At 49.5% G+C, this 11,851-nt stretch overlaps 1 protein-coding gene across 2 annotated transcripts in view; it reads left to right on the top strand.

Annotated features, from left to right (window-relative positions):
- LOC106541043 (hexokinase-2) overlaps positions 1 to 11,851 on the top strand; it is a 29,588-nt gene that overhangs the window by 4,123 nt on the left and 13,614 nt on the right. Inside the window, exons 1-4 of one of the 2 annotated variants that reach the window (XM_087705970.1) lie at positions 69 to 262; positions 7,302 to 7,464; positions 9,684 to 9,832; positions 10,681 to 10,800. In XM_087705970.1, coding sequence (XP_087562096.1) covers positions 200 to 262; positions 7,302 to 7,464; positions 9,684 to 9,832; positions 10,681 to 10,800 — 495 coding nt within the window. In that variant the 5' untranslated portion in view covers positions 69 to 199. Of the gene's footprint in view, positions 1 to 68; positions 263 to 7,301; positions 7,465 to 9,683; positions 9,833 to 10,680; positions 10,801 to 11,851 lie in introns of those variants that run through there. The other variant, XM_087705971.1, reaches the window with a different exon arrangement.

Genomic DNA, 11,851 nt, shown 5'->3' with positions numbered 1-11,851 from the left:
CACACCCTCCACCCTGGGCCAATGGGCGGCGGCGGGCAGGGCGCGTCACGCGGAAGCCGGCCGGGATGCCTGATTAGCCGGCGTGGCTCGCGAGTCACTTTGTCCGGCCGGCGCCGTCCCAACTCCGCTCCGCTCGCTGTTTCGGGCTCCTCCGCGTCGGGCTGGGCGGCTCCGAGCCTCCGTCGACGGCACCGGCACCATGATCGCCTCGCACTTGCTGGCCTACCTCTTCACTGAGCTCCACCACGACCAGGCGCAGCGGGTGAGGCCGGGCAGCACGTGGGTTGGGCCGGGCGCGCTTCCTCTGCTCCCCGCCAGCGCCGCCGGACCCCGCCTCGCCGGCACAGGCGCTCCCGGGGCTCTGGGGGGAAAGGTCTGGCGGGGGCCGGCGCTTTCCCGCGACTGCGTCTGGGGCAGGGCGGGCAGCGATCCAAAGGCAGGCGGCCTCCGTCCCGAGGACAGTGGCTGAAGAAGCGGCGCGGGTCAAGGGGCGTGAAAGGCGCCCGGCAGCCCCACTTCTCTGGGACCTGGCTGGGGGGTTTCCGAGCGGCCGGGGCATCAGGCAAGCGTGGCGGCCGGGCGGGCAGACGGCGCGGGAAGCGACTGTTTCGCCCGTCGGGTCGCTCCCTCGCTCGTCTAAAGAAGCGGCGGGGAGAAACTTCCTAAGGAAAGGCCGGGGAGCCCTTTGCGCCTGGAGCCTCTCCCGGAGCCGGCGCGCTCAGGCCGCTGGCCCCCCAGCCCTAGCGAGGACGGCCCCGGCCGGGCCTGAAGTGAGGCGGGCCGGACGCCGCTGGCATCTTTTCCCCTTGCCCGAAAGATGCCGAGCGGCAGCCGTGGCCCCGAAGGGTCCCCGGGATCACCCCGCGCTTCCCGGTGGCGGGGCCCGAAAGGCTCGCCTGGGCGGCGCCCGCTGCCCGCCTTCAGTTCGCTCTCCTGCAAAGTGGTGTCCGCGAGTGCCGGCCGCGGCTGTCTCCAAAGAGGTTGCGGACTTCCCGCCTCCCCTGTAGAGGCCCCCAAGGCCCGGGAAGGGGCGGGGCCTGAAACGGGGAGGATGGGGAGGCCAGGAGGGGCTGGGGCGGGGGCGCTGGTCGAGGCATAAGGTGGGGAGGGGGCCTTCCCGCGGAGCCCTTCCCAGAAATGCCAAGATGCTGGGCCTCTTCCAAGGAAACTTCGGGAGCTCCTGTGCCCTCCCCCCACCCCCTAAGGGCTCGGCTTCATCTTCTCTAAGGTCCGAATGGGGGGAGAAAGTTATGGGTTGCATCAGGAAAATGTGGTTGTGGTGCCAACTTTTCCATTGTTGGATTTATTTGTGGTAAGGATGGCTTTATTCATAGGTTGTAAGCCATCCGGAGTTTTGTAAGAGCGCGAGGCCGTACAAATACTCTCAATAAAGGAAAGTAGAGCATTGTTGGGCAACTCGGTGCCGCACCCAGCCTTGCCCTCAACTGCAGTCACTCCTTCTGTGACAGCAGTGGTTTCCTAGAATCTCTTCTCATCTCTTCCTTCACTGAGATTTCCTCCTGATTGGGATGCATCCCCGGCGGCCTCCTTGGGGCGGCAGCATCTCCTGGCCCTGGTCCCCATTTCCTTGGAAGGAAGTCAGAGGGTTCCAGCAATGGGAAACCTTTTAAAAACCTCCCAATTCCTCCTCCCAAAAGCATCTCCTCCTTCCTTGATGTTAATGGGATTCAAAGGTTATCTGGGGACTCAGCAGCCCTGTTGGGGAGTATGTGGAGAAAGGCAGGGAAGGGAAAGGAATCCTAAAGAAAAGTGGGCCCCTGTGTTTGCCATCTCCCCTCCCCCCCACTCAATTGCACTGGCATGGCAACGGGACGGGGCGGGGGAGGCAGAAGTGGCCCAGAGGGGCTGGACCCGCCCTCTTCCTACTGCAGCTCTAGGATTGGTGGACATTTTGCCCCAGCTAAGGAGGGAGGGCAGCAAAGCCAGAGGAATCAACCAGCCGTGCTACTTATTGTGCATTGTGTGTGGGTGATGGGGGTGGGGCAGTGGAGGGATTGGCGAAGATGTCATGGACTAGTTTTTCCAACCTGGGTCTGGTCCCTCTTTCGCACAGGCCTCCCTTGCTGATGAGGTGGCATCAGGAATGCCCACAAACCTCTCTCAGTAACCTCCAAAAGAAGTTATGCCAAGCTCCTTTGGCCAAGGGGAGGAGCCTCCGCCTTCCGCTGTGCCCTGGAGCCCCTTTCCCCCTGGGGGTCTGTGCAGTGCACACCTAGGTGCTGGTATGCTCCCCCCCCCAATGGAGGAGGGAGGGCCATCTCCTTTTGCACAGGCAATGTCCTGCTTGATTTTGCTGCAGAGCGGCCAGACTCGGGGCAGGAAGGGCAGTGCACATTTCGTACGGCTGCCAGGCAGGCAGAACCTGTAACTGCTGCCCTCCAGGGTGTAGGAGGGGCTCTCCTTTGAAGGGCTGCGGGCAATCTGCCCTTGGAGAAAGGCATGACCCGCAGGGCGATAAAATTTCACCCAAGGTCGAGTCACTTCAAACATGTAAACTGTGACTGCCGGAGTGTGTAATCTGTAGCAGAGCAGGAGAAAATATCCATCTACCAGTTATTCTTATAAATCAGGCTTCAGAAAATATTGTATTTGAGAAAAGAAAATCCTAATTTCCCTTGATGGATTGCTTCAGAATTTTAGCATCCTTTGCTCTGTTAGGTTGTGCAACTTTATTTGGGTTCAGTTTGGAACTCAGCCTTCAGGTTCTGATGCATCTCCTGCTGGTATTGCCACCACCTGCAGTTCAGGAGCAGTCTGGAGGGCCTCTATGGTTGCCTTGGGAGAAACACCCTTCCTTCCGTCCCCCAAAATCCAGAAGGTGGAGAGAAGGGAAAGAGTTTCATTCTGCTTCTCTTCCCCATTGGTTGATTTCCCCCAGTGCCCTTGAATTAGAATCCGGAACATTGGGCCTGGACTATCACTGTTAAGAACCGTAACAATGCAACGCACCCTGTTTTACCTTCAGTGTTTATTTCATCGTTACGGTTGTTGAGTTATAAATTAGACTTGCTATAACTGAGGCATCATTATAAGATATAATTTGTATGTTGGAGTTCTAGGAATAAGGAATTAACACTAAAATGAGACTAACGTATTTCTGCTCTCTAAAAATATGTCTGTTGAACACAACAAATAGATGCCATTTGGATGCAGAAATACCAGTACTGATGGTTTTGGTTTCCTGCATGGATTAACTTGAAGGGCTGACCTCAAGGCAATCTGCTGCTTTGGGAAGAGCCCAGAAATTAGTGCTGGTGTGTCCCCCCCCCCCAACCAGGTCAACACACCTTCATAGCCAAAACAGCCTCCAAAACAACTTTGGCTGGGTCACCTTCTCCTCTTCTGCATCTAAATGGGCATCTATTTGTTATTCTCTTGGTAGAAAAAGCAATTAGCTGCTATTGGCCTTTGTTATTGTTTACCATCTGAGTCTCTTGGTGTGATTGTGCTGATGGGTGCCAGCCCACCCCCACCCCCGGAGAATTGTTGTGCTGAAAAGGAAGGTGGGGGATCCTTCTGGTCTGAAAGGCTGTCAGGCAAGGAGAGGGGCTTCCTTTCGAGCCCTCCAGCATATGCCCTTCTTGCCCACAGCTTGGACAGAAGCACCTTAAATTGGCAATCGCTTTCCACGTGTGTCTCCCATCCAGCGGCTGAGTAAAGCACAGGCAATGTGTAGAACGAGGGTTGAGATGAGTAAGGAAGAACCAGCCAAGCAGGAAGCTGACTCACTGGGGACTGAGCGAGAAATCTGTCAAGAAGGAAAGTTAATCTTTTGACCTCACAGGCAGAGGGAACTCCTTTCCTTCGGGGAAATGGGAAGGCCTTCAGCTCTCAGCTGTTTCTTGCCTTGCCTTGCCTTAGCACATTGTGGTTCATGGTAGACCCTGACTGAATAAAGGACTGCCCTGCTGTGGGCTGGAGGACGGTTGACCTCTGGTTCTGGTGCTGAGCCTGGCTCTCCTGAGATCAGAGCAGCTTTGGGCATGAGAGAGGGAGGCGGAAGGAGATCAGCCCAGGAACAGATTCGCCCACCAAGGAGATTCCGGAAAGCATTCCTTGTCCAAACTCTTCTTGGTTGAGGGCTGTGGGCAGGCAGCCTGGTGTGAATGGGGTCAGAATTTTGAGAACATATTTATTTTCACGTAAGGTTACATAAGGTTGGGAAATCAAGTATGCAGGAGCTGCCGAAGACTGATCCGACACGGGCATGAGAGCAAGCCAGATTGTTTTCAACTTTGTGAGCCTTGTTCACATGTCCCTCTGTCCAGAATCCACCCAGGGATTCCATGGCTTGGCAGGGTGTGTGGCTGGCTCTGCTGCACTTGGCCTTGGCACACGAAGGCCGCCTGGAAGCGGAGGGTTTGATCTGGAGCCTCTGGGGGGTGGGGTGGGGGGCTCTGGCCCTGGGCAGAGAGGGGAGGGTGTGTGGATGTCCAGGGACTCCCCAAGCAAAGCTCCTTGGGCTGACGGAAGCCGCTGGGGCTGATGCTGCTCATTGACGTCTGGGCTCCCTGGAAGCAGGCAAGGAAGGGGGCGATTCCCAGGCTAACTTTTCTGATCAATGGGCCTTTGGAGGTCATGCCAAAGCGCCTGCCTGAGGCACAAATCCAGCTGGGTGATCTTGGACCAGTCTCTTCTGTTGGGCCCAGGAGGAAGAGGGAGGCCAGGACAGGCCACTCCTGAAACTGCTGCCAAGAGAACTGGGGATGTGGGGGTGGGCTGGGCTTGTCAGGCAGTTCTGGGAGTCCAGACTGTCTCATTCAGTTCACTACCATGTGTGGGAATGGAAAGTGTCCCCCACTCTGGGAATGTTTGAAAGAGCTCTGTAGTTCTAGAACAAGGACAGGCTACGGACTCTCCCTCCTGTGTCCAGTGCATGGCATGAGCCTGGCCAGCCGATGTGACTTAAAGCAGGCTGTGGGCTCACAGTGGCAGCCTCCTTACTCCCTTTGAAAAGAAATGTGTATTCAGACACACCCTCCCTCTTGTCCTGGTGGCCACCTGCTTGGGAAAGCAAATAAGCTTCAGTCTCTGTTTGTGGAACAGAAAAAATTCAGAAGCTCTCAGTGGCACTTCCTGTTCCACTACAGAGGTCGGAAGCAATTGACACAGGAGGAAGCCAAGGGGCTGCACTCTGGCTAGAAACAGGGACGGCAAACTACAATTGTGCCTTGTAGCATAACACAAATCCATCAAGGCAACTGCTTTACTTGGGCAACTGATGATACACTGAATGGCCATCAGGCAACAGGGTTAAGTTAAACCATTCAATTTCAACTATAGTAGAACTGCCAGAAAAGCAGCCTGGAATTCTCTGAAACCCAGAAATGTGGGACATCACTTCATCCGATTTCTGTAAAAGGGGAAATCCATGTCCAGGAGTTTGAGAGAGGCAGGAGGCTAAATAAACAAAGCCACAAGGGAGGAATTTCTTGAAAACATCTCTTGGGAGTTAAGGAAGGTGTGGGAAGACCAGGTGGCTACAGATCCCCTACACAGGGAGGGTGAATGCAATGAAAGGCACGCCCAACATTCAACCAGGTGAAAGCACCACACTTCCCCTTCAAAAGAAACATCAAAATCAAGTGAAAGATAAGGGGGGGGGATCAATGAGAATTTCTCTGTCTGGCACTGAATTAAATTGATTGCTGGCAAAATCAAAGTCCTAACCCCACATTTCCCCCTCCTCCCTTGGGGGTATTAAAAGATTTCCAGCTTCCTATTTTTAGCTGATTGTGAAAGCTGATTGTCCCTGTCACTTTCTGCAATCTTCCCCCCTCCCTGTTAAATCACAAGGTTAGGCTCACCTAGGACCCTCCTGGCTGCTGGGAGATGGGTGGGAAAGATGTCACATTAATCAAAAATCCCTCTTGGGGGACAGGAATGGTGGTTACGAGCAACTGATGCACCACCTAATTTGCTCCCTAATGCAATCTTTTAAGTATTGTTTTTCTAGCTGGGAAATAAAGGCATTGTGGCATTTCTGTGTTAACAAACTTTTAGCCCTGGTTCCTCTTGCAGCCGGTTGTCATAAGATTCTGAAATGCAGAAGTGGCTCTGTTCAGCTCCAGCCACTGCATCGTCTTTGAAATCCTGCTTGGGTAATGTGCATAAACTTTAGGGAACCTTTGTCAGGTGATGAATGAACTTAATTCTGGAACCTGCAGCAATTTCTGACCACAGAAGTGGTTTCCCCATCAGGAGATGAAGGATCTGCAATGGAGGAGAAGGGGGGTGGGGGAGAGTCATTAAGTCAAAGGTGCCTGGCTGGCCAGCTCCCTCCAGAAATTGGCCCTTCTTTTCAACTGCATTTTAATCAAGTAAAAGCAGAGTAATTAAATCAGCAGTTCCCAAATGATGATCTCTGGCAGGCCTTTAATGAGGCAACCTGGGCGGCAACACAGAAAATGAAAAGCCTCCCTTGTGCCTGCAGCTGTGGGATTCCTGCCCTGCTCTGCCTTTGGAGGACCTCTGTTGCGGGGTTGCTAGTCAGTATTTGCAAGCAGCCTTCCTGGACCGGCTGGATTCTGAACCTTCCCTCCAGCCAGCAGGACCAGCTGGGCAAAGCGGATCTGCTGCTGGTTGACCCCAGGTGCAGGATGCGACCCTGGGAGGTCAAGGTGGAGAGGGCGCTATCATTCAATAATTCACTTTGGCCACAGCTTTGGGCATCTCAACACACCTGTATCTCAATTTCTTCTGGATTTTTTTTTTAAAGAGCCGAGGTGGCGCAGTGGTTAAACGCAGCACTGCAGGCTACTGCTAGATCAGCAGTTCAGCGGTTCAAATCTCACCGGCTCAGGGTTGACTCAGCCTTCCATCCTTCCGAGGTGGGTAAAATGAGGACCCAGATTGTTGGGGGCAATATGCTGACTCTCTGTAAACCGCTTAGAGAGGGCTGAAAGCCCTATGAAGCGGTATATAAGTCTACTGCTATTGCTAAATGGCTAGTTTTATAATTTCCATGGGTTTTGTTTTTTAAGCCTTTCTAGTTCTGTATGAAATAGGCTGCAATCAGCCTATTCTGTGTTTCTTTTGGATGTTCCCAAGTGTGCCAAGGCATATCTTAAAATTCCACCATCCATTTTCCCATGTTGGTGCAGTGGGCAATTTGTTGGCCTGCTTAGGATTAAACTTCTCAGTTCAGCCTTTTCCTGCACACAGTGAGGACCAACTGAGATTCCCAGATGCTGATTGGCTGGGATGGCCCTACATATTGGCTCTTGTAGTTCCTGAAAGTGTTTTGAAAGTGGCCTGACCCATCTTTCTCCTGTTTCCAGGTGGACAAGTACCTTTATCACCTGCGGCTTTCGGATGACACCCTCCGTGACATCTCAGAACGGTTCCGGAAGGAAATGGAGAAGGGCCTGGGGGCAGATACCAACCCTACAGCCTCTGTGAAAATGCTGCCAACTTTTGTGAGGTCCATTCCTGATGGAACAGGTGAAGTCTCGGCTCCCCCACAATAGGGGCCCTCTTGGTCGTAGAAGTTCAGTTCTTCCTTAGATCAAATGTTTAGAGCATCTTTAGAGAACATTTCTTAAACTTTTGGAACTTTCCTATACAAATGGGCCTCCAAAAACGGTGTTCTCTGAATTCTGGAGCTTATGCTGTAGTATGTTTCTTTTTCTTTTTTTACATTTGAAATATTTTATTTTCTTTTCATAGCACACACTCACATGTATACTATACATAGCCCATATCATATAGTATTAAATAATAATTACATCAGTTCCTTTTGTCAACAATGCCCCCCAAAATAGAAACCCATTATAGCTCTTCTGCTGTCCATACACCTCTTTCTTCTACCACCCTCCAACTTTCTATCTTCCTTCCATCATCCCCCTCTACTCTATTTCCCCTCCCCCTCTATCACTCCTCTCTCCACAATCCACTCCTCCCCATCCTTCTCATCTCCCCCCCCTCTCTCCCATCCCTCTCTGCCCATCTTCTTTCCCACTCCTCCTCTCCTTGGTGTATTTCCGCTACATGTCAATATGCTTAGCCTATCCTATTTTTAAAGAAAAAGTAATAATAGTAATAGTAGTAAGAATATAAAATAAAGAGAGAAAAACAAAAAAGAAACAGTATACATGTGGTGTCAAATTACATTGAAATCTAACACATCTCATCTAACCTGATATATATCCCCCACAACCTACCCCCCCCCCCCGGCTTCCCAGAACCCGTACACGGTATAGATTTTTAACAAACACAGTCTAAGATATATTGGGGGGGAAAAAGGAATGAGAAATTAAAAACATCTTTACATTGAACTTAGCTCCTCCTTGCTAAACTAACTTTAAACAATTTAAATCATTCCTGATCTTAAGCATAGGCTATCTGGAATTTCTTAGTCCCATATTTATTTTGTATATAATCAATCTATTTTTTCCAGTCTTGTTTATATCTCTCATTTGAGTGGTCTTTAAGATATGCAGATATTTTAACCATCTCGGCTAAATTTGTGACTTTCAATGTCCATTCTTGGATTGTAGGCAAGTCTTCCTTCTTCCAGTATTGCGCCACCAACAAACTTGCTGCTGTTATTAAGTGCAAAATCAAGTTAATCTCTACCGCTGTACAGTCAGTAATTATACCTAACAATAATAACTGAGGAGTAAACTTTATCCTTTTTTAAAGAATATTTTGTATAATCCACCATATTTTTATCCAAAATGCCTTAACCTTTTGACAAGTCCACCATATATGGAAATATGTAGCATCAAGAGAACCACATCTCCAACATTTGGGTTGTAAATTCGAATACATAGAAGCCAACTTTTTAGGATCTAAATGCCATCTATAGAACATCTTGTAAAATTTTTCTCTCAGATTTTGGGCTTGTGTAAATTTCACATTTCTTACCCAGATTCTTTCCCATGTGTCCAACATTATTGGTTCTTCAATATTTTGAGCCTACTTTATCATACAATCTTTAACTAATTCTGTTTCGGAATCCATCTGTACTAATACATTATATATCCTCTTTATATGTATTAAACTTTGGTCTCTTATTTGTTTAAATAGATTATCCTCAACTTGGATAAAACCAATTTTTTGATCTATTTTCCACCTGGCCTGTAACTGCCCATACTGGAACCATGTTTGAATTACCTTTTCCTCTTTTAATACATCTAAGGGTTTTAGTTGTAATACCCCCCCTTTCTAGGGTAAGAAGCTGTAGTATGTTTCTGAAGTAGTTTTCACCAACTTGACAGCCATTGTGGAGACTTGAGTCTTGTATGATTTATTATACCCTTATATGCCTAGGTGAGGTGTATTATTTTTTGTGCTGAGGGCCATGCTTGTCCACATGCCAGAAAGTATTTGTTGAGCAGTGATCATTAGCCTTGGTAGAAGCATCAAGAGTGATACTCTGGGCATCTCCCCTGGGCAAGGTCCTGCTCCTTTGTTGCCAGTGTGCCCAGGGGCCCATATCTCAACCAGTGTATTCTTCAACCTGGAAAAAGCTGAAGCTCCTGGACGTTCCTCTTCATGGTGGTGAGCTACAGGCCGAGATGGTTAGTTGCAGGTTTCCCTGAGGATTGGCAAGCAAATGTGTATCTCTAAAGAGCTCAGAGCTCCTTGGTTTTTTGAATCCTGCTTGCATACATGAATGAAATGGGCTCCATCTCTCTCCCCACCCCATCTTCCAACAGAGGAAGGGGACTTCTTAGCATTGGATCTTGGTGGAACAAATTTCCGGGTGCTAAGAGTCAAAGTGGCAGATAACGGCAGCAAGAAAGTTGAGATGGAAAATCAGATCTATGATATTCCGGAAGAACTGATGAGAGGCAGTGGGATGCAGGTGAGTACTGTAGTTTTTCTCTGACTCTCCGATTTTGCCATTCTCTACGTCCTAGTCCAGCTGATGTGCTACCCGGGCAGAGAACCTCTGGATTCTATGGGAAATGTAATGATATACTCTTTATGGCAACTCCAGCTTGTTTTTCTGGTCCAAAAACAATTCTTGTTTCCTTTGAGTATCTGTAAATTTCCCCATCTCAAAACATGTAATTCCACTTTTATTTATTTAATTTACATTGTAAATATTTATAGTGTATTGAAGGCCATAGAAAAGTTAAACAATACAATGACACTTACAGAGCAGTACAGATCAAAACTGAAAAGCCAATAATATTTAGTGGAATGATGTCTAAATCAAGACCCGAGAAAGCCTGATTGCAAATATGAACTGTATCTAAGGGAGAAGAAGGCTGGTGGGTTTCCTTTGGTTGCAAACAGGGTAACTGGGTTGGGGTGAATCCAGAGATTGGCCTTAAAACATTTTCATGACCAAACTGAGTAATGTCGTCAGTGCCAGAAGGGAGTAGGTTAGAGCAAGCCCTACTCCCTTCTAGCACTGATGATGTTACCTAGTTTGGTATGAAATGTCTGCAAGAAAACAGTCAAGCTCGGAGAACACCAAGGAGCCCCCATTTCAACCCTGAGCTACAAATATTCTCTTCTGGCTGTAGATTTTTTTTGGGATACAGTTCATGTCTCTGGTATTGGAGGCAGCACATAAATGTCACTTGCCTTTTGATTTTGATCTGGTTGTGATGCCTTTGCTCTACATAGATTGGAGTAAAGGCTTTGGCAAACCCAAACCATTGGGTGGTTGGATTTTCTAAAGTTGCATTTCTACCTTTTCAGCTCTTTGACTACATTGCTGACTGTTTGGCTAACTTCATGGAGCAGCTGCAAATAAAGGACAGGAAGCTGCCCCTGGGCTTTACCTTCTCCTTTCCCTGCCACCAGACCAAACTGGACGAGGTAAGTGAGATTTATGTTTCTGAGACACAAATGTGTTAGACCTTCTCCCACATGTGTCCAGCTCTGGCCCAGAGATCCTCTGGCAGCCTCGTTTCCTGCCGGGTCCCCTCGTGCCCAGTCTGTGAATGAGAAGGGCTTCATCTGTCCATAGCTAGTCCTGACATCACAGTTGGGCTTCCTCCTTTGAGGCACATTCAGAGCATCTGCCTGGTGTATAAAATCCATTATGCCGGAGCACCTCTTACATCAGATGCCCAGTTGGAGTGGGGGGAAGAAGTGGGTGAGATGGGGGGAGGGAGTCCTTATGGCTGGTTGGGACTGAGGTGGGCATGGCCCCTCACCGGAGCTCCCCAATCAGTCTTGTCTTCCACCGCCGGGTGATGGGCTGTGCCAGGGATCTGTGGGAGCCGTGCAATACACCAGGCTGATCAGACTGCACTTCCCTCGGGCTGCTGTGGCCCCAAGAGGCAGAGCGTAGAGTTGAAACAGCGTAATGGAGGAGTGCTGGGAAGGGCCCAAGGGCTCCTGGGGCCTTTGGAATGTGCAGGAAAGGGAGGAAAATCGCCGCTTGGCATTCAGCCCCTTGGAGATGCTGGGCTTTGCTGCACTTTATTCCACTTGGGTGCTGGCAGAAAGGGGCGCAGGAGGAGGGACGGAGAGACTGCAGCCAAATGAAGTCCCACTTGAAAGTGGGAACAATTTTTTTCTCACATTTTTTTTATTCTGCTCCAATCTACAGAGTCTGGGTGATATTCAGCAGAATTAAAATAAAAAAAGAAATATTTAATAAAGACTCCCAAATGCCCACCAGAAACATTCAGTCATGGTTTAAACCATGGTTTAAATAACAACTCCTCCTCCAGATACATGGACTTCAACTTCCTTGGGGAAGATTTCTCCATAGCACCTGTACAGGCTGAGCCGTTCTGGGAATTGAAATCAACACTTCTCGGATGGGGGTATCTTGTCAGAGCAGATTGTTCTTGGACACGGGGAGCAGAGCCCCTGTCACGTTAAGGGGAATTCCTTGTCACTTTTACCCTTTTCTCAA

Source organism: Thamnophis sirtalis, unplaced genomic scaffold, assembly GCF_051295495.1.
Source record: "Thamnophis sirtalis isolate CommonGarterSnake01/CBP01778 unplaced genomic scaffold, rThaSir2_p1.2 scaffold_2, whole genome shotgun sequence".
NCBI lineage: Eukaryota > Metazoa > Chordata > Lepidosauria > Squamata > Natricidae > Thamnophis > Thamnophis sirtalis.
This window is presented reverse-complemented; position numbering and strand designations above follow the sequence as displayed.